This window comes from Crotalus tigris, unplaced genomic scaffold (assembly GCF_016545835.1).
Source record: "Crotalus tigris isolate CLP2741 ecotype Arizona unplaced genomic scaffold, ASM1654583v1 scf7180000018371.15429387391:27106975, whole genome shotgun sequence".
NCBI lineage: Eukaryota > Metazoa > Chordata > Lepidosauria > Squamata > Viperidae > Crotalus > Crotalus tigris.
The window spans coordinates 11,743,173-11,771,164 of record NW_024096970.1 but is presented as its reverse complement, the minus strand read 5'-3'; the positions used below and the strand labels follow the sequence as shown (position 1 = coordinate 11,771,164).

The following is a 27,992-nucleotide window of genomic DNA, read 5'->3' as shown; positions in this document are numbered from 1 at the left end:
AATCTAGGAACACCCCAACTAAACTGGGTCAACAGCAGCCTGAGGCTAAAACAGCAAAAACTTGACACACACAATGAGGAACCAGCTAGCAGCAATCAGGACACAACAATAAAAGTAATTAACACCTTTTAGGCAAGAAAAAGGAACTAACAATAGTCACAAACCAGCAAATAAAGAAAGACAAATTTTAACTCACCAATTAGAAATGGTAAGTTTGTTACCAATCAGAAATGACAAGTTTGGAAACCACAAAAGGGTATAAAAACCCCTGTTTAAAGATCACTCTGTCTAGCTAGCCGGGGACTCGAGCTGAATTGTCACTCAACGCTGATCCTCGAAATAAAACCTCTTTCTGGTAGCTGGCTTCACAATCTATTTCTTCTGCACCGCGCCGTAAAAGGGAATCCCGGCTGGAAGGACCGAACGGGAGAGTTCCTCCCTACACTACATATAGGTTGTCCTTGTTTAACGACCACAATTAGGACTGGTAAATCAGTTATTAAGCAAAGTGGTCACTAAGTGAAATCATGACTATGTTTATGATCTTAAGTTTTCCTTTCCTTTATAGATTTGCAAAGGTTGTAAATGCAAGGACTAGTTGTAAAGTTACTTTTCAATCATTTGTTCAATGTTGTACTTCTGTTCAGCATGTAACAATACTCCCCCCATAAAAAGATAAGAACACTAGTTCACAACCAGTCAAATCAAATAAAAATAAATTTTATTCTGATACACAGTTAACTTACCAATGAAATAGAATTAGAAAGCTTTAAAGCAATAAGTACTAAAATTATCACAGAAGGCACATATCTCTCTAAAGGTTCCAGAAAAATCTATATTTTATTAAGTATTTATGAGCAGTCTTTTAAGAATGTTTATCCCTTTTGATTAGCTTGTTAGTGTTTCAAGAAAATTATTGTACTGTGGGATTTTTTTGTGGGTGTTCTTGTAAGATTTAATTCAGAAGAATAGGAACATGAATGCAGCAGATGTCTGCAATTCATTACAAGTTGTCCTTTACTTACAATAGTTCATTTAGTGACCATACAAAGTTACAACGCCACTGAAAAAAGTGGCTTATGATCATTTGTCACACTTAGGACTATTTCAGCATCCCTTTGGTCACATGATCAAAATTCAGATAGTTGCAACTGCTCATATTTTTGTGATCTTATCAGCAAAGTCAATGGGGAAGGCAGAGTCACTTAACAACCATGTTACTAATTTAACAACTGCAGTGATTCACTTAACAAGGGAATCAAACAAGGTGAGAAAGGTTGTAAAATGAACAAAATTCACTTAAATGTTTTGCTTAGCAACAGAAATTTCAGGTTCAGTTGTGGTGGTAACTCAAGTACTACCTGTGCAAGTCATGAATACAAATCATGTTGCTCTGCAAGATCATATGATTAGAAGAGAATTTCAATCCAGCCATCAGCTCTGGTAAACAAATACAGGTGTTTGCATGAGTCACAAAAATTGTTGCATTCACACTCCAAAGTGCCTTTTCAAATAAAATCATCGGGTCTAGTAGATGCCATAAATATTATTTCACCAATATTGAAAATTAAAGGCAAGCTGCTTAACTTAATTGGCTGACCCCTTTCCTGAAAAATACAGATTTTCCCAGGAATACTGATAACTGTGAAGCTTTGCTGTTTTTTTTTTTTTTTTTTTTTTTATGTGCAAGCCATGGTACTCCTTGTGACACTCTACGGATGCAAAAATTGGAAATTAAAGAATCAGGACAGGAAGTATAGATGCCTTTGAACTTTGGTGTTGGAGAAGATTCCTGAGAATACTAAGAAGGCAAAGGTTCCCCCTGTCCAGTTGTGTCCGACTTTAGGGGCCGGTGCTATTCTTAAAGGCTCAGCGGATTCTCTTGCAACGCGTGGAGATGCTTCTGGTAGTCATTATATTATTGCACAGAGGCTCCAGCCTGCCGAGTTCCGGTTGAGCTCCCGTTGAGAACGCCGTTGGCCTTTCTCTGAGAACTGGTGTCGCAAGAACGTTTCTGAAACCAGTGTAACTCGTACGGATTTTCTTCAGGCGCTTTTCGTGAAAACGTTAGGGAAATTTACTGTCGAAGAAAGTGGGAGTTTAGCGGGCGTTTTATTCTCTGAGAAAAAAAACAAAATCTTCAGACTGGACCAGGAAGAGTGAGATGCAAAGAACCAGCCTCGCTCTTTGGAGCATTGTGGGTCCTTCCCCACCCCACCCCCTCTGTACTCCTCAGCCGTTGTCGCTAAGGCTCTTTTTCGCTTGGAGCCCTGATTGCGTCTGGGGTTCCCCCCTCCCCCTCCGGTACAAGCTGAATAGAGACTGACCAGGAGCTGCTATGGGACGAGCGGTGGAAAGCGAAAGAAGCAGTGATAACCAGCAGGCAAGTAGAGGCGAGGCGAGGCAATACCGATGCGGTTCTCTGGAAGCTTCCGTAGGTTTGCGTGGTTAGGACAGGCATTTTTGGAGAACGATAAAAAAAAAAAAGGCGTAAGAGGAGGAAAATGGCAGGACTGGTTTAATGAGCGGCTATGGGACGGAACCTCCTCCTCTTAGCAGGTCATCCACCTGTGTTGAACTGCAGGCCACTGAATTCCCAGTCTGCGAACCGCCCTCCAGCACATCTGGGGATGTAGAACTGTGCCCATATCATCTGCTAAATATTTTCAGGAGATCCTTGTCGTTCATTCCTTTGAAATTAAATACGCTGACCCACCTTGCAGCAGCGTGTTAAAGAGCGGAAGAAACGTTTTTCACTTTCTCAAGTACATAACTTCTTGTGCTGGTTATCACTAACGCGTCCGGATTGCAGAAATCCCTACGGCCGATGGAAGAGAGCAAAAAGCTACGAAAATTCTTAATTCGAAAAAAACTATTTAGTGGCCCCTTGTGTTTTGTAGCCTGAATGGTTTTTTGCGTGGTTATTCTTACTGGTTATAAATGGGTATGAACATCTGATAGGTTTTGCAGGTAAGGTCAGCTATGGTTTGTAACGATTTCCACAAGACTTGAAAGAATACATTAGATCATCATGGAGAAAATCCATGTGGCATATAGTTCTTCTGTTAAGATTTGTTATGCAGTTATTTTGATTAAAATATATATTGAAATATGGTATACTGTTAAAAATAAGTAAGCTTATTTCCCCATACTGGCTGGGAAATTCTGGCTAAGGTTGAGAAATACTGGTCTGTAGAAGGATTGCCAGATCTGAATTGCAGAAATTAAGAGGACCCTTAGGCAGGGCTAAAAGATAGGAAGGCTTTGTTGCCCTCTAATGGTTATCCAGTATATATGGAATTGAAAAAAAAAGTATTTTTGCTTCTTGATGGAAACATTTTATCCTGTTTTAGGATACAGCCAAATAATACATTTTACAGTAGTATTATCTAGCTGACTTCCTCTTTTCTCCTAGCAAAGTGTTTTCCTTTTTTTTGCTCCACATCCAATTGCATATATTAGCAATATTCCCTTTCCCAGTAATTAATTTTGTGCTTGATAAACTTGAACTGGGTCTATCATTTGGATTGGTTGATTTAGATTTGGGTGTGTTTTATCAGGATTATCTTGATTGTTGCATAGCTAGCATATTTAGATATCTGTGATGTTTTTGACTGGGCACTTGAATTATTTTCTGTGGGCTGAAGACACTAGTGCTGTAGAAAGAATGTGACTAAATGCTGCTTGCCTTAATAGTCAACCATGATCTTCTCTACATGCCTTCAATATCTTTTGGAAGAATGGCTTCCTAACAATTTTATTTATATAGTTGTTTACTCAGTGCTGCTGCTTGCTACTATATTATTTGCCGTTCCACTTGCCATCGTATTATTTTTCTATATTTCTGCTTTATTCCTCCACCTGTATCAAAGGACACTCAAACTGAATGGAAATTATTGCAGTAATATATGGGATCCTGTGAAGCTAATAATAGCAACCATATTGGATGGATATGGAAGATTATGGCATGGTAAGCAAATGTATATTAGTGAGAAACTTAGATTCTCTTACAGAATTATCTACAGTTGTTGGATTGTGTCAGTATAACTGTACTTACAGAGATAGCAGATGTTTTAACTCACAATATTTTGATATTTTGTATCAAACTCTGCCATAAATTATTTATTCACTAAATAAGTGTATGTGGCTGCCTACATCACTGAACATAATTCTGGGTGATGAACAACCAGCAGTTAATACAATATTTGTTTTTAAAGTATTATTAGCTATTTAAGTCCTCCAATTGTAACATGCATTATATAAAAGCACTAAAAATGGGAACATTGACCAACATCCAACAAAGAATATGATAGTATTTAATACATTTGACTTATTAGCCTCAGTTTCTTTTATGTGTCTTATTTCTTTGAATTTTGTTGTTATCTGTTTAAAGGCTCAGTAATTGGCCAGTCCTGCAGTACAGGGTAGGGCAATTACTGATTCTTTAAATAATGTCAAATTTCAGTTCCTGGTGGTTGCATATTTAACAGTAAATGATGGTGGGTGTTAAGTGTACTACCAGGTCAAGATGGAGTTAAGTCTTCTGTTGATCACCTACCACAGCTGCTGTATGCCTACCATTATAATTAGTTTTTTGCTACTTGAGAAATGCCAAGTATTGCTGAAGCATTTTGTTGCACTGAGAGGAGAAAGAAGGTCACCGGAAGGGATTTCTGCTTGTTTTGCCTCCCAATTTCTACTATCCCAATATGATTGAATATTATGATTCAATAAAGGAGCCCAAAGACAGTATAGTCTTGATTGCATCATAAGATGCTTGGAAAGTGACACCTGTCACAAACATAAACACAAAAATGCCAGCAGTGTAATTTTATTCCACATTTTTATAGTAGAGAGAATTGGCATTTGGTATAAAACTGAAGGATTTGGGAAGACGCTTTTGTTACTAACCAACTAACCAACACCAAATGATTGATTATTTTCAGTGCTCCGCTTTTGGCCAGGAGGAGCAGGGGCTCATTAGCTGTTGGTTCTGTTTTCTATAAGGCAAGAGTGTCAAACTGCCAGCCCACAGACCAGATGCATCATAGCAAATCCACGCCCATCCCATTGCTGGCAATGGCAAAAAAGTTGCGATACACATCATGTGATGTTGCAAGTTTGACACCCCTGCTATAAGGGCTACAGATTTATAAATACATCTGCTCCAGTAGTATCTTGTGGTGTGATTACAAATACAAATTGTAGCATGCTTGTTAGTACCAGCTGAATTTTGATAAGGATACTCCAGTTGTTGAGTCGAAACACTTGAGGGACAGATTGTTATCTACAGATGCTCAAGTTTATGCACCATAGCATAACCTTTTCCGTACTGCCAAGTATTCCTCAGGCTGTTCATCTCTAGCATAGGAATCCATCAATGAAAGCATCTCATTAGAATTCTGCTGTGGGTGCTCTGATTGAAGAAGTGAAGCAGTAGTACTTGCTGGTTCTTCCCTCCCTGTATCAAACTGTAGCAATTTGTACCATGATCTTAGAAGGTGGGAAAGCAGGGTAGATAACAAATTCTGGGATAGATCTTGGGATGCAAAAACCTAATTAAGGAAAATGTCTTCTCTCTTGCTCAGTCACTGGAATGTTTCAGTGAATGGATTTTTGGGAAACCGTTTCTTAAATGGTTAAGACAACACTTGCCCAAGTAATTATATTAAACATGTGCAATATAGTTTTCTTGGCAACATTACAGAAGTTGTATTACTGAACTTTTGAGAGAGTGTTTTGTTTGCTTTGCTCTGGAATTTCCTATTAGTTTCTAAGTACTTAAGTACTTAAGTTTAATTAGCCAAGATTAGGTAGGTGCCACCACTTGCTATGACTCCATAAATGAAAGAAGTTCACAGAAAGTATATTCTTAATTCAAACTGTTTAACCATAGATGGCAGCTTTTACTACATGGAACTTTCAGGCAATTGTTTGATTGTGACTACTTATTAGTTAATCATATCTAAAATATGATTGTCTGCAATAGAAACATTCAGTAAATGTGCATGACAGTTTAATTAGTGCATTACTGATTTATATAGCATAATATGGAATAATTATTGATTTATACTTTGCATTTTAAACAGGGTATGAGCTCCATGGCATCGAAAACATACCAGATGGGCCAGGCCTAATTATTTATTACCATGGAGCGGTTCCCTTGGACTACTTGTATTTTCTGGCTAAATTTTTTATTCTGAAGCGCAGGTGTTGTTACTCAATAGCAGATGACTGTCTTTTCATATTCCCAGGTGATGTTTATAAGTTATATTAATATGTATGATGGCAAAACATTTCATTCAGTTTGTTTTTCCAAACTTAGGAAACTTGAAATATGGATTTTTATATGATCAGTTTCTTGTGTTGGTAGCCAGCAGCTGTCAATAGTTCTCAAAGCTTGTTTTAGAAAACACTTTCTATTTGCTAGAAATTGTTGGCTAGTATTAATAATTTAGAAGTGGGTTAAACAAAAGAGTAGGGGAAAATATTCTTATCTATATATGGAATCAGGACTTTTTTTTCTCATAGAACGTCCAGAACGGAGTTTCGGCACCTTTTTTGGATGGAACCTTGTAGGGTAGGCAAGGCCGGTTGTATGACGTGTGTGAGTTCCGGCAACTTTTTTTTTTTTTTTAGAAAAAAAGCACTGTATGGAATTAACAGTTTTATATAGGCCTCTGACATAATATAGTCTGTTCTTAGAATAGGTTGCTCATGAAAAGAAAATGTATTATAATAGAATCATTTGGTCATTAGTAGAAGTGTTTCATAAAACTAACCCCAAACAAACACACTGCAGTTCTGGATGTTTTGCAGAATCACTGTAGATGAACTGGGCTTTTAACATAGAGAACACATGTGAGCTGAAATGATTTTAATGGTAGTGTGCATTGCTCCTTCTTTCCCTGCTTTATTTCAGGAGCTCCCAGAATAGATGATGATGATGATGATGATGATGATGATGATGATGATGATGATGATGATGATTTATTAAACCTGCATGCTATCTGGCACTTCTTTCTGCTACTAATCCATGTTGCTCTGGCTCTAATCTGTGTTCTATCAGAAAACACCCAAATGGTTTAATTCCCTTAATTTGTTTCCACAAACAAGAAACAAAATTGTTTATAACACCTCATCTTGCATTGGCATTGCTCTTTTATATTCTATATTAAATCAGTTAGGCTCATTTAAAAACCACACAATTCCATGCAAATTTCAAATTCTCACACAAGTACATGGTTAGGCAAGACGGTTAACAAAGTAATATAAAAGTATGCTGTGCCAAATGGCAGAAATTATGCCATTTCTTTTTTTTAAAATATATAGGATGGATACAATTTTTGTACTACAGATTAATTTTCAATGAATCCTTGCATAGTATAAATTTTTAAAATGCTTTTATTTGGCCAAATATGTGAAGTATTTCCATGACTTATTTGTATTAAAAATAATTTCAAGATATCACTTTGAAATGGGTTCTGCAACTATAAACATAAAATTAATTGAAAGTATGTTAAATTTTCCTATAACTAGTATTTCACCCTTCAGGTGAAATTAAAAATTAAAACAAATGAAGACTGAAAATGTCTTTCTCCTTTATTTATTATCATGTTGTAACTACCTGTACATAAGAGACAGTATCTTTCCCAAATCAGATCCACACACTTTAAAATTCTGATTTGATTCCCCCCTATTATTTTAAAGTAAAGCATTAATGAAACTTCATAGATCTTTACATGTAACATATTATTTTGTAATCCTGCACTTTCTTTCAGGTATTAAAGCATTAACTGGTGTGACGGGTATTATAGAAAATAAAAAGGAAGAGTGTTTAAATGTCCTCAAGAAAGGCAAGCTACTTGGAATTTCTCCAGGAGGAATGAGAGAAGCACTCTTTAGTGATGAATCATACAAGCTCATATGGCATAAGCGTAAAGGTTTTGCTCAGTTAGCGATAGATACAAAAGTGGTAAGTATCGTGTTCATATCATTATTAAATCTTTGCTGATTATGGTTTATTCAGACAAAATATGATGCTAAATTAGTTTTTTATGAAAGTATTGTGGTCGGATTTTTTGAGAATTAACAGCTCACAAAGTATATTTACTGTAACTGCTGTTTAAAAGTTAAGTAGGTAAATAATGGTAGCCTATTTCATATTTCCCAATTTTGGAACAAACCGGAATAGCTTTTTATTTAATTCTTCATAGTTATAACAGCAAAACTCTTTTCCTTCAATTAACTTAGGTCCATACTGTATCTCCCCTCTTGTTTATGTCACATCTTCTGCGACTTTACTGCCATCACAGAAAATACTGTTCTTCCATTATTTTAATGATAAATATTTTAGTATCTCAAATATTTTCTTAATATTCAATTATTTAACAAGCAATTACAATTTTTATATTTTTAACCCTTTGATAAGATATTCATTCCAGTTAAAAAATGGGAAGTACTGACCTATTCAAAAGATTTATGATTAAATAATTGACATTTTGTGTATACAGAAGGATGATTGAAGCAGGTATCCAGTATGGAGGGAAAGGCCATATTAGAATGGATAATGAAACTAATCATGCAAGTAGAAATAGTTTATAAATACGGTGGTACCTTGGTACTTAATCGCTTTGAAACTCATCGAATTTGGTACTCAATGCATTTTGACGTGAACATTTTGTCTCAGTATTCATTATTTGTTTGGTACTCAATGCACGAGCTTATTCCTTATGGGAAAAATTTGTTTGGTACTCATCATTTCTGGTACTCACATCTCCTGGAAACAACAGTGAGTATTGAGGTACCACTATAGAGCACTTGGAGAGAAAATTAAGTCTCAAACATTTCGGTCCTTTTCTCTTAGATTCCTAACATTTTGAATTCTTTCTGTTTCCTGTTTGTTTTTTCATTTTATCCCTTCAGACCCATTTTGTATTTTGTATTCTTTAATAATCAAGAGTAGGAAGGAAGGCATTATAATCTTATTCAACCATTTACAGATCACTTTATTTTTATACAAAAATAAGTATACTAAGTTTACCTATACACTACAACAAGACTACCTTGCTTGTTAGAACAGAAAATCTATCTTGCATTAAAGTGGAACTTTGGTTCCATTTGTGGTTTGCTGACCAAAATAACTGGCTGACTTTACCATTAGCAGTGAATGCTGCGTTTGTCACAAGAATTACTAAAACTGGTAATCTAATTGTTATTATCACCTTATTTAAAAGCATTCTGTAAAATTCTTAATTGACCAAGGCAAGATGGGTAGTGAAATTCAGTATCCATGGGCCTATCTGGGACTGACTATAGCACATAGAACAGTGACCTGGATGAAAGAGGAATAAATGAAATCTTCTGTGTCATCTTTGCATAGTCTGCACCTCAAGTCCGTCTAGTGTGGTTGATCCATGCTTTTATGAATCTATTGCTTAGTGACTATTTTTTTATGTTTTATTAATTTTTAAAAAATTACACTCTTTAGAGCTTAGTAAACAACATATTTAACATTCATTTTTCAATCTAAATCTATTCAGTACTACACAATCCAATATTTTTTCCTTGATCCTCCTTTCTTCCCCATATTTTTTTCATTTTCCCCTCATTAGACAGTTACAATTCTTGATACTATTGATGTAGACATCTTAATTATATTTTACTATTATTGTACAAATAATAATATCAATTCATAAGTCAATATCCTGTTTTTGTGTTCTTATTAAAGTTTGATTTCTCATCAATATTTAAAGTATCTTTGTCATTTATGATTTTCTCAGTATTATTTACATTTATATAGCTAAAAAATATTCATACCAATCCTCTTATTTTCAAATTTCCCATATCAAAAGAAGAAAAAAATGCTATTTTAATTCTTAATCATATCTTCCATTATAAAAATCTAGTTGTATCTAAGGGTCATCCATATTAAACAGATAGTTCCCCTTCTGATAGATCAAATCCTCTGTTTTTTAAATCTAACTCTCGCTTTCTTTCTTTGCCAAGCAGCTTTCCAGGCCAAGGCAATTAAATCACCCCAAAATTTTCTTTCTATTTTTGTGAAAGATGCTTGGCATGAGGAAGACAATTTAGGTAGAGTATTTTTAGGGGGAACTCTGCACATCCACATTCCCTAAAGATTTCCCCTGCCCACTCTATATTCCATTTTCTATAATTTTCTTCCTTGTCCTCAGGTGTATTTGGGAGAAAGGAGTAAGGGGTCTTTTGTATTTTCATTGCAGTATTTTATTTGTATATGGTAGTCCATATTTCCCTTCTCCTATCTCCTCCATCTCTAGGTCCATTTCTTCTACTTCATCCTCTATTTTCTGATTTGTTTGTTCATACTTTGTAGTCGTTATCTGGGAACTTTCCAGTTGTAGCTTCAATTTGGAGATTTGGTCATTTATATCATCTAGGTTAGTTTCGTCTCTTTATGTATTCTTTTTATATCTCCTTTGTGTGCAACAATTGTTTAATGAATTAGTTATAGCATGGAAAATATTTCCTTCTGAAAGGTATTTATTTTTTCTTGAGGCATCATTCCTAGAAATCCTCTGTCACCAGTCCCAGAGTGGAACAAAGTTTCCTCTAGTTTTCTAGTCTTTATATGTAGCCTTTATATTCCAGTCCTAATGGCAAAATTTTATAGTAATCCTTTGTCTCAAGTATTCTGAAAATTATCAGTTGGGCAAGGTTGTAATCCACAATGTTCCAAGTGTTCAAAATGTTCAACCTCCCTGCGGCCAGACATATTCATAATTTTTTTCTTTCTCTCCCACTAGCTCTTGAGATTAAAAGTCCAAGCTCAGTAAGTATTTATAGTCCAAGAAGGTCAGGATGATAAATATGACAAAATATTTTTCTTTACTGCCAGTTGTTCTCCCTTCAGCTGAAACTCACCAAGCTGTCAAGGGGCTAGTTATAGTGCTATACTTAAATCCACCACTAGATGTTATTCAAAGTCCATTTCCCATTCTTAAAACAAAGGGTTGATTTCTTATTTCACCTCAATGATTTTTTTTAAAGAAAAATCTTAACAATTCTCAAATTTATCAAAACTGTAGTATTGTATCTTTCTGTCCCCCATAAAAATTTTAAAACACTTCTGTTCACATCCAGAGGTTTTTAGCATCTTGGGAACCTTTCCCAGGACATTTAGTTGTAAAATAGTAAAGAAAAGATCCAGTTCCAGAAAATCACCCGGTTCCAAACATGCTGTTTATGATATGCTAATGAAAGCTTTTGTTCTTCAGTTGTCAGCGGCTAATGATCGGCCGCAGAGTTGTGGCTGGTCTTTCTTCTGCTAGTTTAGAGGACTTTCTTTGGATCAAATGGAAAGACTGCCATTTCTCCATGATCAACAAGGCACCCTTCCTCTTCATTTCTTCGGGGCAACTTTACACCCTTTCCAGGACCCCCAGCAGGGCAAAATTGGTCACAGAAGGCAGAGCCCTGCCATCTTGCATCCATCTTGCCATGACGCAAAACTGGAAACCTCTATTGCTTAATGATTATTGTATTGCAGTGATCAGTGCTTCAATGCAGGTAGGAATGCCCACTGTCAGCACCTCAACTGTCAATGGTGCATCCCATGCAGGGTCTTGCCTTGCCATGGCACTTCCTCCACTTGATTTTCCTTGCATATCTGCTTCTGCTTCAGGCATATTTTTTTTCAGGAGCTCATCTTTCAATGTCATCTTACTGATGTACACCTGAATATTCTGAGTTTCATCCACAGCAGTTATATTGACACCAGATTCCCCATCTCTCTTTCTCATCCATACATTTTGAGAAACTTCCAGATCTTTACATCAGCAGCCTTCCTGTCCTATACTGATAGGGTATCTGATGACTGGCAGGGCATACACATTGATGGTGTATATCTTGTTCTTCCTATTGCACTGGCTCTTCAGGATATGTGTTACCCTTTGAGGGTACTTAAACGTTGCTGTCTTCTTTGCCTGCCATGTGATTCCCATGTAATAGTGGAATATCAGGTACTTGTAACTGGCCTAAATGTTTGCTATATGACCTGCTGGTAGTTCCACCCCATCAGTTTTAAACTACCCTCCTTCTTTTTTCTGCCATGCCATAGCTTTCTCATAAATGAACAACACATGGTGTCAGAAGGGAATGCTTGCTGAATTCTTCTGCAGCAGTAATGGATGCTAGAGTCCAAGGTTTGATTAAAACCAAAAACAAACATTTTTTTTTAAAAAAACCCTTCTGTTGGTTTATTAAAAGGTTTATTAAAATGTGATTATTGTTGCACTGTAAAACAGAATCAGCAAAAGGCTAGAAGATCAATTGCAACATTACTGAGCAACCTTTACAGAATAGCACACTTTTTGCTGTTAGCTTCTTCTTCCTCCTCTTCTTCATTTTTTAAAAGATGCTCTGGAGTCGTTGCCAAAATTGAGGCTTCCTGGGAATGTGGAAGATCAAAGGCAATGCTTTCAGCAAGGATTTCTTAACAGCAAGGATTACGTGACAGCAATCAGCTACCACATAGATCACCTAGAAAAACACACTGCTCTAGGCAGTGGCTGGAGATTTCTTGTAATTGTATAATACATTTATATTCAGGGATGAAGAAAGCAATGCCTTTTAAATCCTATTGCAGAAATTTGAGGCTTGTTATGGGCCAAGAAAAAAGTAAGATAATAAAAGTTTTATCTACCATTAAAGATTTTGTCTACCATTAAACCAAAATAACTGAATAGTTAGCAAGAGCTCTTAAACTAAGAAGTAATTTTTTTGACAATGCCACATTGATTATATTTTCGAATAAAGATCAAATTATTTTGCCATAAGAAACAAGAGAGTGCTATAACAATTAAAGAAACCAGATGGTCCCTAGAAAATGCTATTGGTAACACATTAAGTAGTAGAAATTGCTCATTCACAATTGAAAGTTACTGAAACAGCAAAGATTTATGGAAAGGAAGAAGACCAGAACTGTAATCCAACCCCCTGCTCAAACATTACATGCACTGAACCTGAAATATATGTTCAGGTAGGAAAACAACAACAACCTGGATTATTGTTTGGTACAAATGACTTTATTTATACATAGAAGAAAGTTTAAGATGAAAACCAATATCCAATATAAGAAGAGAGACTAATTAATACTTCATTCGGAATCCAATACTTCAGTGATAAGGCTTTGACCTCAGATTTAACCTAAAAAAAAGATTAAGTAAATTATAGATGCTCTGTCTTGAGTACACTTGAGAGATTGAATGGTGAGTGTCAAAAAGAGTTGTTGTCTTGAAATTCATGTGAAAGCACAGAATGAAGACAACCAATGAGCTATCATGTGTGGCAATAAATCACAGAGGCCACTAAATCACATCTTAAAGAGGCCTATGAAATAACCGAGGTCATGCGCAAGAACATACATAAACACTAACTTGTTAGTAGTAGAAATGTTTGAGACAATCAAGTAGGACTTACCAATATTTTTAGCAAATAGCAAATGGGCATGCCATGAACCCAAAATTCCAGGCAATTATTGTATATTTCCAGAAATTTGTTTAGACTTCTCATAACTTTTCTTAGAAAAGAAATGAAAAAGAAGTGTATATAGTCACTCATCTTATCAAATAACTGAGTGGCTAGTAAGTGCTGGATGGTTTAACATAGATATGTTTCTCAACAAAGCAGTGGGTGGTGGAGATGATGATGGTGAGGAAATAAACCTAGGATTGTAGAGAACATCATATGGGTTGTAGGCTGCAATTTAAAAAGTTCCATTGTAATAAATAGGCCTTTTTGTGACCGTCATATCCATATGTAGGCTATTTTCTGAATGTGCAACAGGAAACTTTTATGAAACTATCTGCTGCACATTTTCAAAATTCCTGTGTGCCATTGGCCCTAAAAAGTTTCCCTACTCTTTCGGGATGACAACATTATTGCTTCCATTTTAGAAGGAGTGTTTCTTTTATTATTGCCTGTTCTAGCTTAGTTGAGTTTCTAATTTGTGCTTGAAAAAAAGGCATTCTGGTTCATGAGATGCATACAACATAAAAAGAACACTGTAAATAACCAAATATATTATGGACATTGAGCACAAACAAGTGTAAGATATAATCTATAACTGGTGTCAAACTGCCGGCCCACGGGCTAGATGCATCATGCTGAAACTGTGTCCACCCCATTGCTGGCAATGGGAAAAAAGTTGCGATATGTCCCGACACATCACGTGACGTTGCGAGTTTGACACCCTGATCTATAATCTTGCTACATGATCGATTGATAATATTTAGCCTGGGTGATTGACCTACAATTCAAAGATTACTACATTATGTTCAACTCTTTAAGACCATAACAAAATGTCCATTTTCTCCCCAAAAGAAAAGGAGAAATAAAAAAAGTGTTCTTCATAATCCTTGGAAGAAGCCAGAGATTATTCTTTGTATATATTTGTCTTTTCCTTTCTTTTTAAAAAATATTTTATTCCTATTCTCTTTTTATTCTCTTTTTTTCTTGATTGTTAATGTGGGTTTTTTTTATGTGTATGCTTTGCAAATGTAATACATGACAATCCAAGTCCTAAGTCGTCCGGAATGAAGGCCAGGAACGCAGGAACTCGGTGCACGTTAGTAATTTTATTCACTAACTAACAAAGTCAGCACTGGGAATGGCTTGTCCCCAGAGCTCTTTATAGTATGTCCACGCCCACATCCCCACCCTCCGCCCACAAACCACCATCCGGCTGATTACCCTTATAACCCCACCCTTGTGCTCTAACCCCTCTTCCCGTGCAGCCCCGCCCCCCGCAGTCCAGCGTCCACCCGTCTGCTGCTCCTGCCCCATGTCCGCTGCTTTCAATCTTAATGGTAGGTCTGTTTTCTCAGCCGCTGGCCAGTCCTTTTCAGCTAGGCGGTTGGTAACGTGCGCCTCCTCCCCTTCTATGGCCACACTGGGGGTGCATTGCTGACCGGCGGGGTGCTCCGTGCCGGCTCCCGTATCCTCCCCAGCGCCAGGGAGAGGCCACATGCCGCCCGGCATTGCCGGCTGCTCCCCGCCTCCCAGCTGGCCGGCGGGACACCGCGCAGCAGCCGCGGCATCTCCTGCGGCATCCAAGGCTGGCCGAGAGGCCGTCGGCTGCTCTCCTCCTCCCAGCTGGCCGGCGGGGTGCTGCAGGCTGGCTCCGGTACCATCCGCGGCTGGGCTGGCGCGCAGGGCAACGTCGGGGCCGATGACGAGGCGTGCTGGAGGGGGTTGGGTTGTTCGCTTGCTACCCCCCCCACCGAATGGCAAGCCCCTTGGGGCTTGACATGCAGCTCCCCCTACCACATCCTCACCTGTAAGAAAACGACAAGAGAGTGAGTTCCCTCGGTTGTGTTGTGCCTGACCCGGTTTCTCCGGCCAGCACTGGTGGAATGCCCGTATTAGTCGAGGGGCATGAACGTCCCCCCCCTCACCCAAGAGGCATCTGACAGGGGATATCCCTTCCATTGGATGAGGTACTGCAATTGGCCATGTCTTATTCGGGAGTCGATTATCTCTTGTACCTCGTACTCAGCCCCAATGACTGGCCCAGGCCCCTTAGTACCCACAGCGGGCCCTCGTACTAGTTTCAACAAGCTACCGTGAAACACCGGGTGCACTTTTCCCAGGAATGGGGGTAGCCTCAATCATACCGTGACCGGGTTAATTACTTTTACCACTTGGAATGGACCTACATATTTTGGGCCTAATTTCTTATTAGGTACTGGCAACCTAAGATACTTTGTCGACACGTAGACCCAGTCCCCAACTTTAAAAGGTGGGTGGTCAGCTCTTTTCTTATCAGCCTGGCTTTTGGGGGTTGCCTCAGCCCGTCATAGAGCTTCCTTCACTACTCCCCAAATTCCTGTTAGCCGCGTCATCCACGCTTGGGGCATGTACACATTACCCGTCTCGTTGGACTACTCCGGAAATGGTTCAAACTCTACCCCGTTCACCACCCGGAAAGGAGCGAACCCGGTACTGCTATGTATGGTGTTGTTGTATGCCACCTCAGCGAATGGTAGTAAGTCCACCCAGTCTGTTTGCTGGAAGGTGATGTAATTACGTAAGTACCGCTCAACCATAGCGTTCACTCTTTCTGCAGCACCGTTGGTTGATGGATGGTAGGCCGAGCTAAGGCCCTGGGACAATCCTATTAACGTCAGAAACGTACGCCAGAATCGGGCTGAGAACTGTACTCCTCTATCCGAAATGATATGTCGTGGCATGCCGTGTAGTCGGTAGACATGCTGTACAAACATTCTGGCTAACCGCTGTGCCGACGGCAACCCTTTACACGGGGTGAAATGGGCCTGTTTCGAGAAGAGATTGATTACGGTCCATATTACCGTGTAGTTGCGGCTTGAGGGCAACTCTACAATAAAGTCCATTGCGATCTCTTCCCAGGGTTGTCGTGGATCCGCTACCTTTTGTAGTAGGCCCATCAGCTTTCCCACTCGGGGCTTCGCGGTAGTACAGACGTGACAGGTTTTGACATACGTTTCCACGTCCGGCTTTAGGCAGGGCCACCAAAATTGCCGTCAGACGTGATGGAGGGTTTTTAGGAAGCCGAAATGTCCTGCCTGCTTGGCTTTGTGGCATCTTCTAAGGACGGGTAGACGTAACTTCTCAGGGACATAGAGTTTGTCGGCTTTCCATGCTAGCCCATCCCTTTGGGTTAGTAGTCCTGGATGGTCCTGTAACCACTTATCATGTACTACGGCCTCCCTAAACTCCGGTAGTGTAACGGTGGTCGTTCGTGATGTCTTTATGCCGGCTACTCTGTGAGTACAGGAAGGGATTATTGCCTGTACCACCTCCTCCCAGTCGCTATGGTACTGAGGGAGGTGGGATAACGCGTCCACAAGAAAGTTTTTTCCTCCCGGTACATATTTCAGAGTAAACCGGAATCGAGTAAAATATTGGGCCCACCAGACATGTTTTGGTGATAAGCACCGTGGTTTTTGTAGTGCTTCAAGGTTCCAGTGATCAGTCCACACCTCAAATGGATGCGGGGCCTTCCAACAAATGCCGCCAGGTCATTAAAGCCCATTTTACGGCATATGCTTCCTTTTCCCAAATGGCCCACCCGCGCTCCGTCACGGTAAATTTGCGGGACGTATATGCGCACGGCTGCAGTAACCCGTTGGTTTGGTTGGAGTAGGACAGCCCCCACAGCTACGTCACTCGCGTCAGCCTGAACAACGAACGGGGCGTCGGGGTTTGGATGGAGCAATATCGGCTCCCTCGCAAAAAGTGCTTTGAGTTCCTCGAATGCTTTTTGGCAGGCCATGGTCCATCCTACCGGCTGGCCAGGTCATGGCTTACCTTTTAGGTGTTTTGTCTTTAAGAGTTCCGTTAGAGGGTGAGCCACGCCAGCAAACGATGGGATGAATTGCCGGTAGAAATTGGCGAATCCGAGGAAACTTTGCAACTGCCTTCATGTGGTGGGAGCCTGCCAGTCAAGAACTGCTTTAACCTTAAGTGGATCCATTTCCACTCCTGCCGCTGATATGCGATAGCCCAAATAATCCAACTGCGTACGGTGAAACTCGCATTTGGATAACTTAACGTATAATTTCACCTCCAATAGTTTCTGCAATACCTGTCGTACCAGTGCAACATGCTCCTCCATGGTTGTGGTATAAATCAGAATGTCGTCAAGGTAGATGAGGACCCCCCGATAAAGGTGTTCGTGCAGTACTTGGTTTATTAATTGCATGAAGACAGCGGGAGCCCCCTGCAGCCCGAACGGCATAACGCGGTACTGAAAACTCCCTAAAGGACAATTGAACGCCGTCTTCCATTCGTCCCCCCGTCGTATTCGTACTCGATAGTACGCCTCCCGCAGATCTAATTTGGTAAAGATCCTCTCCCTAATTGGGCCAGCAGGTCTTTCATAAGGGGGAGTGGGTACAGATGTTCCACGCAAACAGCATTCAGGCCTCGAAAGTCAACACAGAGACGTAATTATCCGTCTTTTTTTCTTGGAACAATACAGGGGCAGCAACCCGGGATCGACCTGGTTGTATAAAGCCTCTTGCCAGGTTCACATCAATGAACCGTCGCAGTTCCTCCAATTCTCTGGGTGCCATGGCATACATCCGAGGCTTTGGAAGCTTGGTCCCAGGTTCAATTTCAATGCCGCAGTCCGTCAGTCGATGAGAGGGTAGTTGGTTGTACTCTGTCTCACTAAACACTGTGGCCAAGACCCGATATTCTCTGGGAAACAGGTCCCCCCTCCCCTACTCACTCCACACACTGGGGCCGGTGTGTCTAATCCTGGGGCCTGAAGCTGTCTGGGGGGCTGGCGTCCCACACTCAGGCGTACCCTACGGTACCCTCCCTCCCACCAAATAGTGGGTTCCCACTTATCCAGCCATGCCAGGCCGAGGATCACGGCTTCACTCATGGCAGGCGCCACTACGACCCGGATGATTTCCCAATGGGCTCCAAGCTCCAATCGTACTGGCTCGGTGATATGGGTCGCCGGACCTCCGCCCAACAGGGAGCCGTCTACCTGTTCGAACCGTACAGGCTGGGCCAACCTATGTAGCTGGATCCCATGCTCCAGGGCTAACGCTTGGCTGAATAAGCAGCGGGTGCACCCTGTGTCTATCAGTGCCTTACATTCCCACCGTACCCCGGAGTGGGGGCTCGTCAAGACTACAGGTAGAATGAAAGGGGCTATAGGTTCGCTCACCATCGGATTGTTGACGGGGTCGTCATCACTTTCCTCGTCGACTGTCCGATACTGTGCCGTCGCCATGGTGTCCCTCCCAGGTAATACCAGTGGTGTTGACGGGGTCTTCGGATGGGCCACAGCTTTCGATGCGTCAGGGCCCTTCCGAGGCGTCTGCGCTGGGCCCCTCGGGGTACTGGACACTCATGGAGTGGGAGCCGGACACTCGGCTGCCCGGTGTCCTGGCTGATTACACTGGAAGCAACGAAACGCCGTGCACTAGACGGACTGGTCGCTCTGGGATAGCCAGCCGGACTAGTGGGTAGCTTCTGTCCGCTCTCCCTCGGTTTCTCCACAGGTACCCGTGCCTGGCCGGTGTCCTGATTCCTCTGGATCTCTCTGAGGTTGGTATCGAGGTCCACGGCCACGCGAAACCATTCCCGGAGGCGATTGGGAATGCCCCTGTAAATACATGCCTGGCGCAGCTCCTGATCCAGCCCGGCCCGGAAATGGTGGATTAGTAACCTGTCAGGCCATGACGAACTAAGCCGGCCGGCTAGTCGTCGGAAGTCACAGACATATTCCGCTACCGGTCAGCCCCCCTGCCTCAAGGACAGGAGTTCCGACTCGGCCCGCTGAACCCGGGAGGCATCCTCAAAGCGATGGTGAAGTGCCTCCAAAAACAATCCTACATTGCCAAGCACCCTAGCATGATCGCTATAGAGGTCGGCAGCCCATGCCAACACCTCTCCTTGTAGCCCTGCCGTAACCCCCACTACCATGGCCCATTGAGATGGGTATAAATGGCCATATCGGTCCAGGTGGCTCACCACGTGGCTTAGGAACATTGCCAACCTGTCCGGATCCCCGTCAAAAGTTATGAGGAGGGCTGGCGGGCCCCACTGTTGACCCGGGCCCCATTGCGCAGGCGGCACTACCCCACCACCTCCGGCCGGCATGGCTGGCCCTGGTACCGCAGCTTGACCATGTGCCCTTCTGCCAGGAGGCTGTGCCCAGCCGACGGGCCCCGTGCCAGTAGGCCATGCTGCCGGACCCAAAGGGCCCGCGGAATCCATCCCAGAAATTGCAGGCCCCGTTGTCATGGCATCTCCCAGTTGGGGCAGCCGAAGACGCGGACTGCTCAGTCGGAAATGCGACGTGTCCGCCCGTCCAGAAGTGCCATCTGACCTTTGGCGCGAGGAGCGGCCCTGACAGCTGCCTTCACCGAACCATTCTCGAAGGACATGCAACGTATACTCGCCAGGAGCGGTGGAGTAGCTCCATTCGTCTTCATCCTCGCCCGTTAATCGTCTCTCCCTCTAACCCAGTAGGGATGACCTACCCGGCGGGTTGCGGGGCCGGCCAGCCTCCAGTGATGTCAATGCTGGGCTCTGCCACCACTCCTCCCTTGGCTTGGCAACCTCAGCATCCGTGGTCACCGCCGCAGAGCCGGAGCCCTGGAAGGTCTTGGGCCTCACTACTGGCTGCTCCCCCTTCCACGACTGTCTGGACAGGTCCTGTCAGGGCAGTTGCTGCGGCCCCAGCCAGCGAGGTGTCCTCCACCTGAGGAGCATCTTGCTTCCCCTCCGCCATCCTCCAGAGGTGAGGGCAGAAGGTAGGCAAAAAGGAAGGGGAGTGCTGACTTACTGACAATCCAAGTCCTAAGTCGTCCGGAATGAAGGCCAGGAACGCAGGAACTCGGTGCACGTCAGTAATTTTATTCACTAACTAACAAAGTCAGCACTGGGAATGGCTTGTCCCCAGAGCTCTTCATAGTATGTCCACGCCCACATCCCCACCCTCCGCCCACAAACCACCATCCGGCTGATTACCCTTATAACCCCACCCTTGTGCTCTAACCCCTCTTCCCGTGCAGCCCCGCCCCCCGCAGTCCAGCGTCCACCCATCTGCTGCTGCTGCCCCATGTCCGCTGCTTTCAATCTTAATGGTAGGTCTGTTTGCTCAGCCGCTGGCCAGTCCTTTTCAGCTAGGCGGTTGGTAATGTGCACCTCCTCCCCTTCTATGGCCACACTGGGGGTGCGTTGCTGACCGGCGGGGTGCTCTGCGCCAGCTCCTGTATCCTCCCCAGCGCCGGGGAGAGGCCACACGCCGCCTGGTGTTGCCAGCTGCTCCCCGCCTTCCAGCTGGCCGGCGGGACACCGCGCAGCAGCCGCGGCATCTCCTGCGGCATCCAAGGCTGGCTGAGAGGCCGTCGGCTGCTCTCCTCCTCCCAGCTGGCCGGCGGGGTGCTGCAGGCTGGCTCCGGTACCGTCCGTGGCTGGGCTGGCGCGCAGGGCAACGTCGGGGCCGACAACAAGGCGTGCTGGTGGGGGTGGGATTGTTCGCTTGCTACCCCCCCCCACCGAATGGCAAGCCCCTTGGGGCTTGACAATACAATTATTTGACCAGACATTATTACATTATGATTGGTGTTCCTAGTCTTATATTTTTTTTACACATAGATGAAGATTATGAGGCCGAAGGGTCAGTCTTAAATATTAAGAAAAACTAGAGTCAACCAGTGATAATAATTATGCATATATTAAGTGCAGATTGAGTTAGAAAAGATATGAATGTTAGGTGTATGCATCAAAACTAAGCAAGATCAGTAAGAAATTATGATACCTGCTGTGTGAAAAGACCTTAGTGTATCAAAATAAGGGGTGCCCAAGAGCTTAATGTTTAACCCAACTTTTGCACGAAGAGTAGCTTAAAATGGTGAGAAAACTGGCTCTTCTCATACACATTCAAAACTGCCACATATTATCCCTCTGGGAACAATTCTTCACCTTTTGAAATTTTTATAATGATGTTTTTATAATTTTAAAACTTTTAATTCTAAATTATTCTGATTTTAATGTTTAATTTTATTGATGATATTGTGTACTGACCAGATTTCCACTCCCAGAGAAATGGGTGATTACAAAATATGAAGTACAGGTAGTTCTCAACTTACAATCACGTCTGAGTCCAAACTTTCTATTGCTAGACAATTGTTAAGTGAGCCCCAGTTGACAACTTTGCTTGCCACAGTTGTTTAGTGAATCACTGCAGTTCTTAAGTTAGTAAGTGAATCTGGCTTCCCCATTGATTTTGCTTGTCAGAAGGTCACAAAAAGTGGTCACATGGCCCTGGGACACTGCAAGCTTCATAAATAAAAGCCAGTAGCCAAGTGTCTTGAATTTGATCACATTACCATAGGGAAGCTGAAATAGTCCTAAGTGTGAAAAATGGTCTTAAGTCACTTTTTTCAGTCCAATTGTAACTTCAGCCACTAAACAAACTGTTGTAAGTTCAGGACTACCTGTATAAATAAATAAATAAAATAGGGGCTGAAGGGCTCTTAGAGTTTAATATAATTAAGTATTTTTTAAAAATATTTCTTTTTCTTTAGCCTATTATACCCATGTATACACAAAATGTTCGAGAAGGATATTGGATCTTCGGGCGATCAAGTAAGGCATAATTATACTGCATATTTTAATTTGAAAATTATTTGTTGTTCAATCTATAGCTCTCTGTTTTGCATAGCATTTAGATAGAGTGTAAGACACAAACAGATCCCTACCCCATTCTTTTTGGGAATCTGAGCTGATGGTTGAGTAATAGAATGATAATTATTTTTACTTCATTGTGGTTTTAATTGACTTGGTGAAGAAAAACTTTTCTTGGGAAAGAAAAACTGAATGTATTGCATGGTACAGTTATTTCTGTACTTCATAGGTGAACAAGAGGTTTTCTTGAAGTATAACACAAATGCTGAGTTTGTTCTTCAGCTTTACACTATTCCAAAGACTTAGGAGCATTTTAGATTGTCAGAGGATCTGCAAAAAATAGCTGCTTTGTTTACCCTTTTCCCTATTTGGAAAATGAAGAGGAAAGGACAGGAAACTGCATGATAATTATAGCTTTTAATCACAGGAGTGATATGCATCAAGGCCTCTCCAGAGTGCCTTGCAAAAAGATGTTGTAACCCTATTACAATTTGCTACACCCTGTTATCTGCTTATTGCCAGGAACTAAAGAGCAATACTTGAAATAAAAATGTAGCAAACTGAAGTATGTCAAGCGCAAGAAATCAGGAGCCAAGTTGATTCAAATGAATACAGGTTTATTGCATGTAACCATCTCTACAAGAATCTGAACTAGTTACAGTCAAAGTGAATTGGTGGTAGATAAAAGTCAACGGAATTCAAGGTGGACTTAGATCCCTTGTGGGTGCAAAGGGATTCGAGACTGATGACATATTTGACCCCTCCTTGGTCTCAGCCTGATCATCTCCTACATCTATTTACTTGTGATTTATATATTGAATTTCTTCCAGTCCTTTAATCAATTCTTTACATCCCAGATTTTTTATTCATTCATCCATACCCTAAACCTCCCCATCATTTTATGCTATAAATTATTAATCTGCTTTCTGTCTTGTTAAAACTTAATTGTAGCATTTCCATACAGAGTTTTTGTGGCAGTTTGAAATCCGAACCCAATTTATCAGTTCTCACAGTATTAACTAAGCCAGGAACTAAATAAATTTATTACTAGCTCCACTATCCTGCTACGCATGTCCTATCATCTGAATCTCTGCATTGCTGGTAAGCTTCTAATAGGCTTGTTACCACTTGCAGAAAACTTATTTGATTGTTACCTTGATCAGATTATCGACAAGCTCCTTTAGTATCTAGAATGCACTTCATTTGACCCTAGAAACTTACATTCATTTCTAATAAATTCCCTGACCATGTTTCTTTGAGTTTCAAGCTACAGCCCACCCTCCTTATTTTGTTTTTGTTTTTTTAAATGGCCTTGTGGATCATGTTCTTTTGTTGGAGATGAAGAAAATAAAATAGCTATTCAGTAGCAGTCTTTTCTGCTAGTATTTTTCTAACTTGACTGAAGACCTAGTACAGTGATGGCGAACCTTTTAGAGACTGAGTGCCCAAACCCCAACCCAAAACCCACTTATTTATCGCAAAGTGCCAGGGGCTGATCAGCATTGTGGTGCCCTGGGGAGGGCATGCAAAAACTAGAGGCGCAAAAATGGGCCACTATGCTGCAAGGTGCAAAAATGGCCACCATTGCGCCGCGGGGTGCAGATACAAGATGCTGCACCAAGCAAGAATGGGGCAGGGCTAGTATCATGCAGGCACTAGCCCCACCTCATTTGCAGCGCGTGCATACTCGCGGCCCCATGCATGCACACCACATGTAAAATACTTCCCCCTCCCTTTTTCTTCCAGTCCGCCAATTGGCAATGGTTGGTGACCTCTGCTCTACCACCTCTACTCAAGCTTGCTAGTCGGCCGCTTCACCTCTTTGTGCTGGGCAGAGCTCCTGCTCTGGGCGGTGGTGGTGGCCTGATGGACCTGCTGCTGGTGGTGGCACGCATGCCAACATAGAGGTCTCCGAGTGCCGCCTCTGGCACGCTTGCCATAGGTTCACCACCACTGACCTCGTATATTAATTTTTCCCTTTTTATTTTGAATATATTTAGATAAGCCCACTTTATTCTTAATAAACAGCAACAATTTCAACTCATTCTGATTGTTTTTAGTTTTCCTTATACCCAGTCTAAATTGTAAGCTATTTGTTTTCATTTTTCTGTGATCAGTCCCTCTTTCCAACTCTTGTTCTTTTTTCTTTCATAAATGCTTTTTGTTGTTTTTTACTTACTTAAATTTTGCACAGCTGTGCTATTACTCTCCCCCCTTTAAAAAAGTATATTAGCTTTTCTAGTTTACTCCTTTTTGAGATTTTCAGTTTGCTTTAGAAAACATCATATATATCTTTTTGATTGAGTTTACATGATAGACGCTACCTTGGTAGTATTGCAAAGTTCCTTTAGTTTGTATTTTTTTGTTTCACTGACTGAAAAAATAGTGTGAGAACACCCATCATCTTGAATTGCCTTCCCAAGTTTTCAAAGTCCATGATGACATATTTAGGTCCTTTCTTTGTAAGTATATTGATCTCACAAAAGTATATTAATCTTACAAAATGTTTTACATTTTATTATTTTTATATGTATAATAATTTTTCCCTTTTTATAAAAAATGTCCTATATCTTTTCTACTTCTTGAGGGTTTATAAACAGTGCCACAAGAGAAAAACTACTATTTGTCTGTCTCTTCTGGAGTTATAAACAAACTATAGAATAATTTTTTGCCTGAATAAATTTTTGAATGAATAATAACAAAGCCATGGGGAAAGAGTCTAGTAACATTGTTACATGCAATATGTATGCAATGTTTGTATTTCTACCTATGGAGAACTCAAATCACCCATGCAATAAGTATAAATTGGTTAGATTACTTGAAGAAAAGATGAAGAATTTCAAGGCAAGTCAAGCCACTAAAACTCCTGATACTCCCACACTTTGTTTATTTATGAAATTTATTTGCCATTCAGCTCACTGTTCAGGCAAATTTCAAAAGTGAACATGAAGAACATGATGAACTGTTAAAATCAAAAGTCTCTATCCAAACAAAACCAAGAAAAGATGATGAAGAGGAAAGGCAAGGGCAATGGTAGTATGTCATGTAAAGAACAAAAGGATTGAGAAGGCAGCCTAAGCCCTCTCTGGAACTGCACAGTCAATTTCATATTCCCCTCCCCAGGAAACACATAGACAGCTGAAGAAAAGTCTTTCCCAAATATTTCAGTGATAAGAAGTAAGGTTCCAGTAATAAGAAATAAAGTAGCCCAGACTTTTCCAAAGAAAAAAAGTGTGTGTTGGTGATCAATGACTCAATATTCAGAGGAACAGAGTCAACAGTCTGTAGACCAGACAATTTCTTAAGGGAAGTATATTGTCTACCAGGTGAAAAGATTAAAAATGTCACAGAAATAATCAAGTCCACAGATTGTTATCTCTTTCTCTCATTCATGTTGGACAAATGATACAGCTAAGAGTCTGAAAACAATTACAATGGACTATGAGCAATTAAGTAGGAAAGTCAAAGAGTTAGGAGTATAGGTTGTGTTTTCATCTGTACATACAACAAAAAGGTCAACATCCAATGAGGGAACATAGTAGAAGTAAATTTCTGGCTAAAGAATGGTACCATCTAGACCAGGCATGTCAAACTGCTGGCCTGCAGGCCAGATGCATCACACTGAAACCGCGCCCACCCCATTGCTGGCAATGGGGAAAAAGTCCCGATATGTTGCATGATGTCACGTGACATCGCGAGTTTGACATGCCTGATCTAGACCATGGATTATACTATGTACAGGAAGGGCTGTACGAGAGATAGACTGCATCTCACAAAGACCAGCAAGTAAGTGTTTGGGAAACAACTGGCTCAGACCATCTTTTAAACTAAAACTGGAGGAGGAAGGATATTAGTTTATAGGACTAAATCCAACATAGAAAAACAGATAACTAGAAAGGGAATGGTGAACAAGGGGCACACAAGTACAAATCAGGAGATAAAGGAAGCAAAACTAGGGTCAACCATAAAGGGCTCAAAGCCCTGAATACCTGTGCCCAAAGTATGGGGAACAAACAGGGAGAGCATGAAATTCTAGTTTATGAGGGCAAATATGAGGTAGCTATTATGAAACTTGGTAGGAAGAGAGGGTGTCAAAATGTATGTAGGGAATGACTACACATTACTACAGATGAAAGCCTTCTTGGATATTTGGGTAAATATTAGAGGAAAAAGAAATAACTGTAGGTGTGTTCTACAGGTCACCCAACCAACCAGAGGGATAGATGAACTTTTGCTAATCAGTTAATAATAATAATAGTGGTAAAGTTGGAAGGGACCTTGGAGGTCATCTAGTCCAACCCCCTGCTTGGGCAGGAAACCCTACACCATTTCGGACAAGTGGCTGTCCAGTCTCTTCTTAAAAATTTCCAGTGTTGGAGCATTTACTGCTTCTGGAAGCAAGCTGTTCCACTGATTAATTGTTCTAACTGTCAGGAAGTTTCTCCTTAGTTCTGGGTTGCTTCTCTCCTTGATTAGTTTCCACCCATTGCTTCTTGTCCTGCCTTCAGGTGCTTTGGAGAATAGCTTAATTCCCTCTTCTTTATGGCAGCCCCTGAGATATTGGAACACTGCTATCATGTCCCCCCTTGTCCGTCTCTTCGTTAAACTAGACATACCCAATTCTAGCAACCGTTCCTTATATGTTTTAGCCTCCAGTCCCCTAATCATCTTTGTTGCTCTTCTCTGTACTCTTTCTAGCGTCTCAACATCTTTTTTACATCGTGGTGACCAAAACTGGATGCAGTATTCCAAGTGTGGCCTTACCAAGGCATTGAAGAGTGGTATTAATACTTCATGTGATCTTGATTCTATCCCTCTGTTAATGCAGCCTAGCACTGTGTTGGCCTTTTTGGCAGCTGCAGCACAATGCTGGCTCATATTTAGGTGATTGTCTACTAGGACTCCGAGGTCCCTCTCACAGTTACTACTATTGAGCATGGTGCCACCTATGCTGTACTTGTGCATTTGGTTTTTCTTGCCTAAATGTAGAACCCTGCTGAGTTAGCTGAGGTGTGCAAGAAAATCACTGTAATAACAGGGGAACTTTAACTATCCTGACATCAACTGGGAAAATGACATAATGAAGTCCCAAGCAAAAACAATACTACAAAGAAAAACAAGAAATACCATACAAAAAAGCCAAATATGAAAAATGGAAAGAGGGGAATATAAGGGGAGTATAATCAAAACAGAATACCAGCAAATAGCTTGAATCTACAAGGAGTCAGATAAAAAAGATAAGGTCCAGAACGAGCCAAGACTGGAAACTAATGCCAAAAATAATATTTAAAAAACCTTTCTTTCAATATGTAAGGAACAAAAAGAAAGTCAAGGACACTATTGGTCCACTAATTGAGCAGATGGCAAGAAAGTGACAGGCAGCAGGGAGAAAGCTGCTTAATTTCTTCCTTGCATCTATTTTCATGCAAAAAGAAGAAATAGCCCAACCTATCAAAAGCAGTATCGAGGAAGATAGAATAGGTATACAAGTCAAAATAGTGTAGTGAGGAATCCACCCTGGGCAAGTATAAATCATCTAGATGGTTCATTTCCCTAAATTCTTAAGGAGCTGGCAGACTTAATCTCAGAGCCACTGATTGTAATCTTTCAAAGCTCCTGTAACACAGGGGAAGTAACAGAGGACTGGAAAAGCTGATATGGTTCCAATCTACAAAAAGGGGAAAAAATAGGTCTAGGAAATTATAGGCCAACCAGTTTAATACGAAAAACCTGGGGAAATACAGGAAAAGATAATAAAGGATTTGTGAGCACCTACAAACGAATACGGTGATTATTAGAAGCCATCATGGATT

The 27,992-nt window shown here is 41.2% G+C and overlaps 2 protein-coding genes across 9 annotated transcripts in view; one reads left to right on the top strand and one right to left on the bottom strand.

The window, feature by feature from the left end:
• Window positions 1-27,992, bottom strand: part of LOC120311665 (transmembrane protein 68-like) — a 104,217-nt gene that overhangs the window by 65,144 nt on the left and 11,081 nt on the right. The gene's annotated exons all lie outside the window — the stretch shown is intronic.
• LOC120311672 (transmembrane protein 68-like) lies at window positions 400-26,513 on the top strand. The gene is made up of 4 exons (XM_039351433.1): window positions 400-3,970; window positions 6,090-6,254; window positions 7,782-7,975; window positions 22,080-26,513. The coding sequence occupies exons 1-4, from the start codon at window positions 3,703-3,705 to the stop codon at window positions 22,149-22,151; spliced, it is 699 nt and encodes a 232-aa protein (XP_039207367.1). The 5' UTR covers window positions 400-3,702; the 3' UTR covers window positions 22,152-26,513.

What these genes read in the sequence shown, in the direction of transcription:
- LOC120311672 (XM_039351433.1), top strand. Translation starts at nt 3,703, where the DNA reads ATGATCTTCTCTACATGCCTTCAATATCTTTTGGAAGAATGGCTTCCT. An exon ending in ATATGGAAGATTATGGCATG is followed by an intron (nt 3,971 to 6,089) that starts GTAAGCAAATGT and finishes CATTTTAAACAG; the next exon opens with GGTATGAGCTCCATGGCATC. An exon ending in CTGTCTTTTCATATTCCCAG is followed by an intron (nt 6,255 to 7,781) that starts GTGATGTTTATA and finishes ACTTTCTTTCAG; the next exon opens with GTATTAAAGCATTAACTGGT.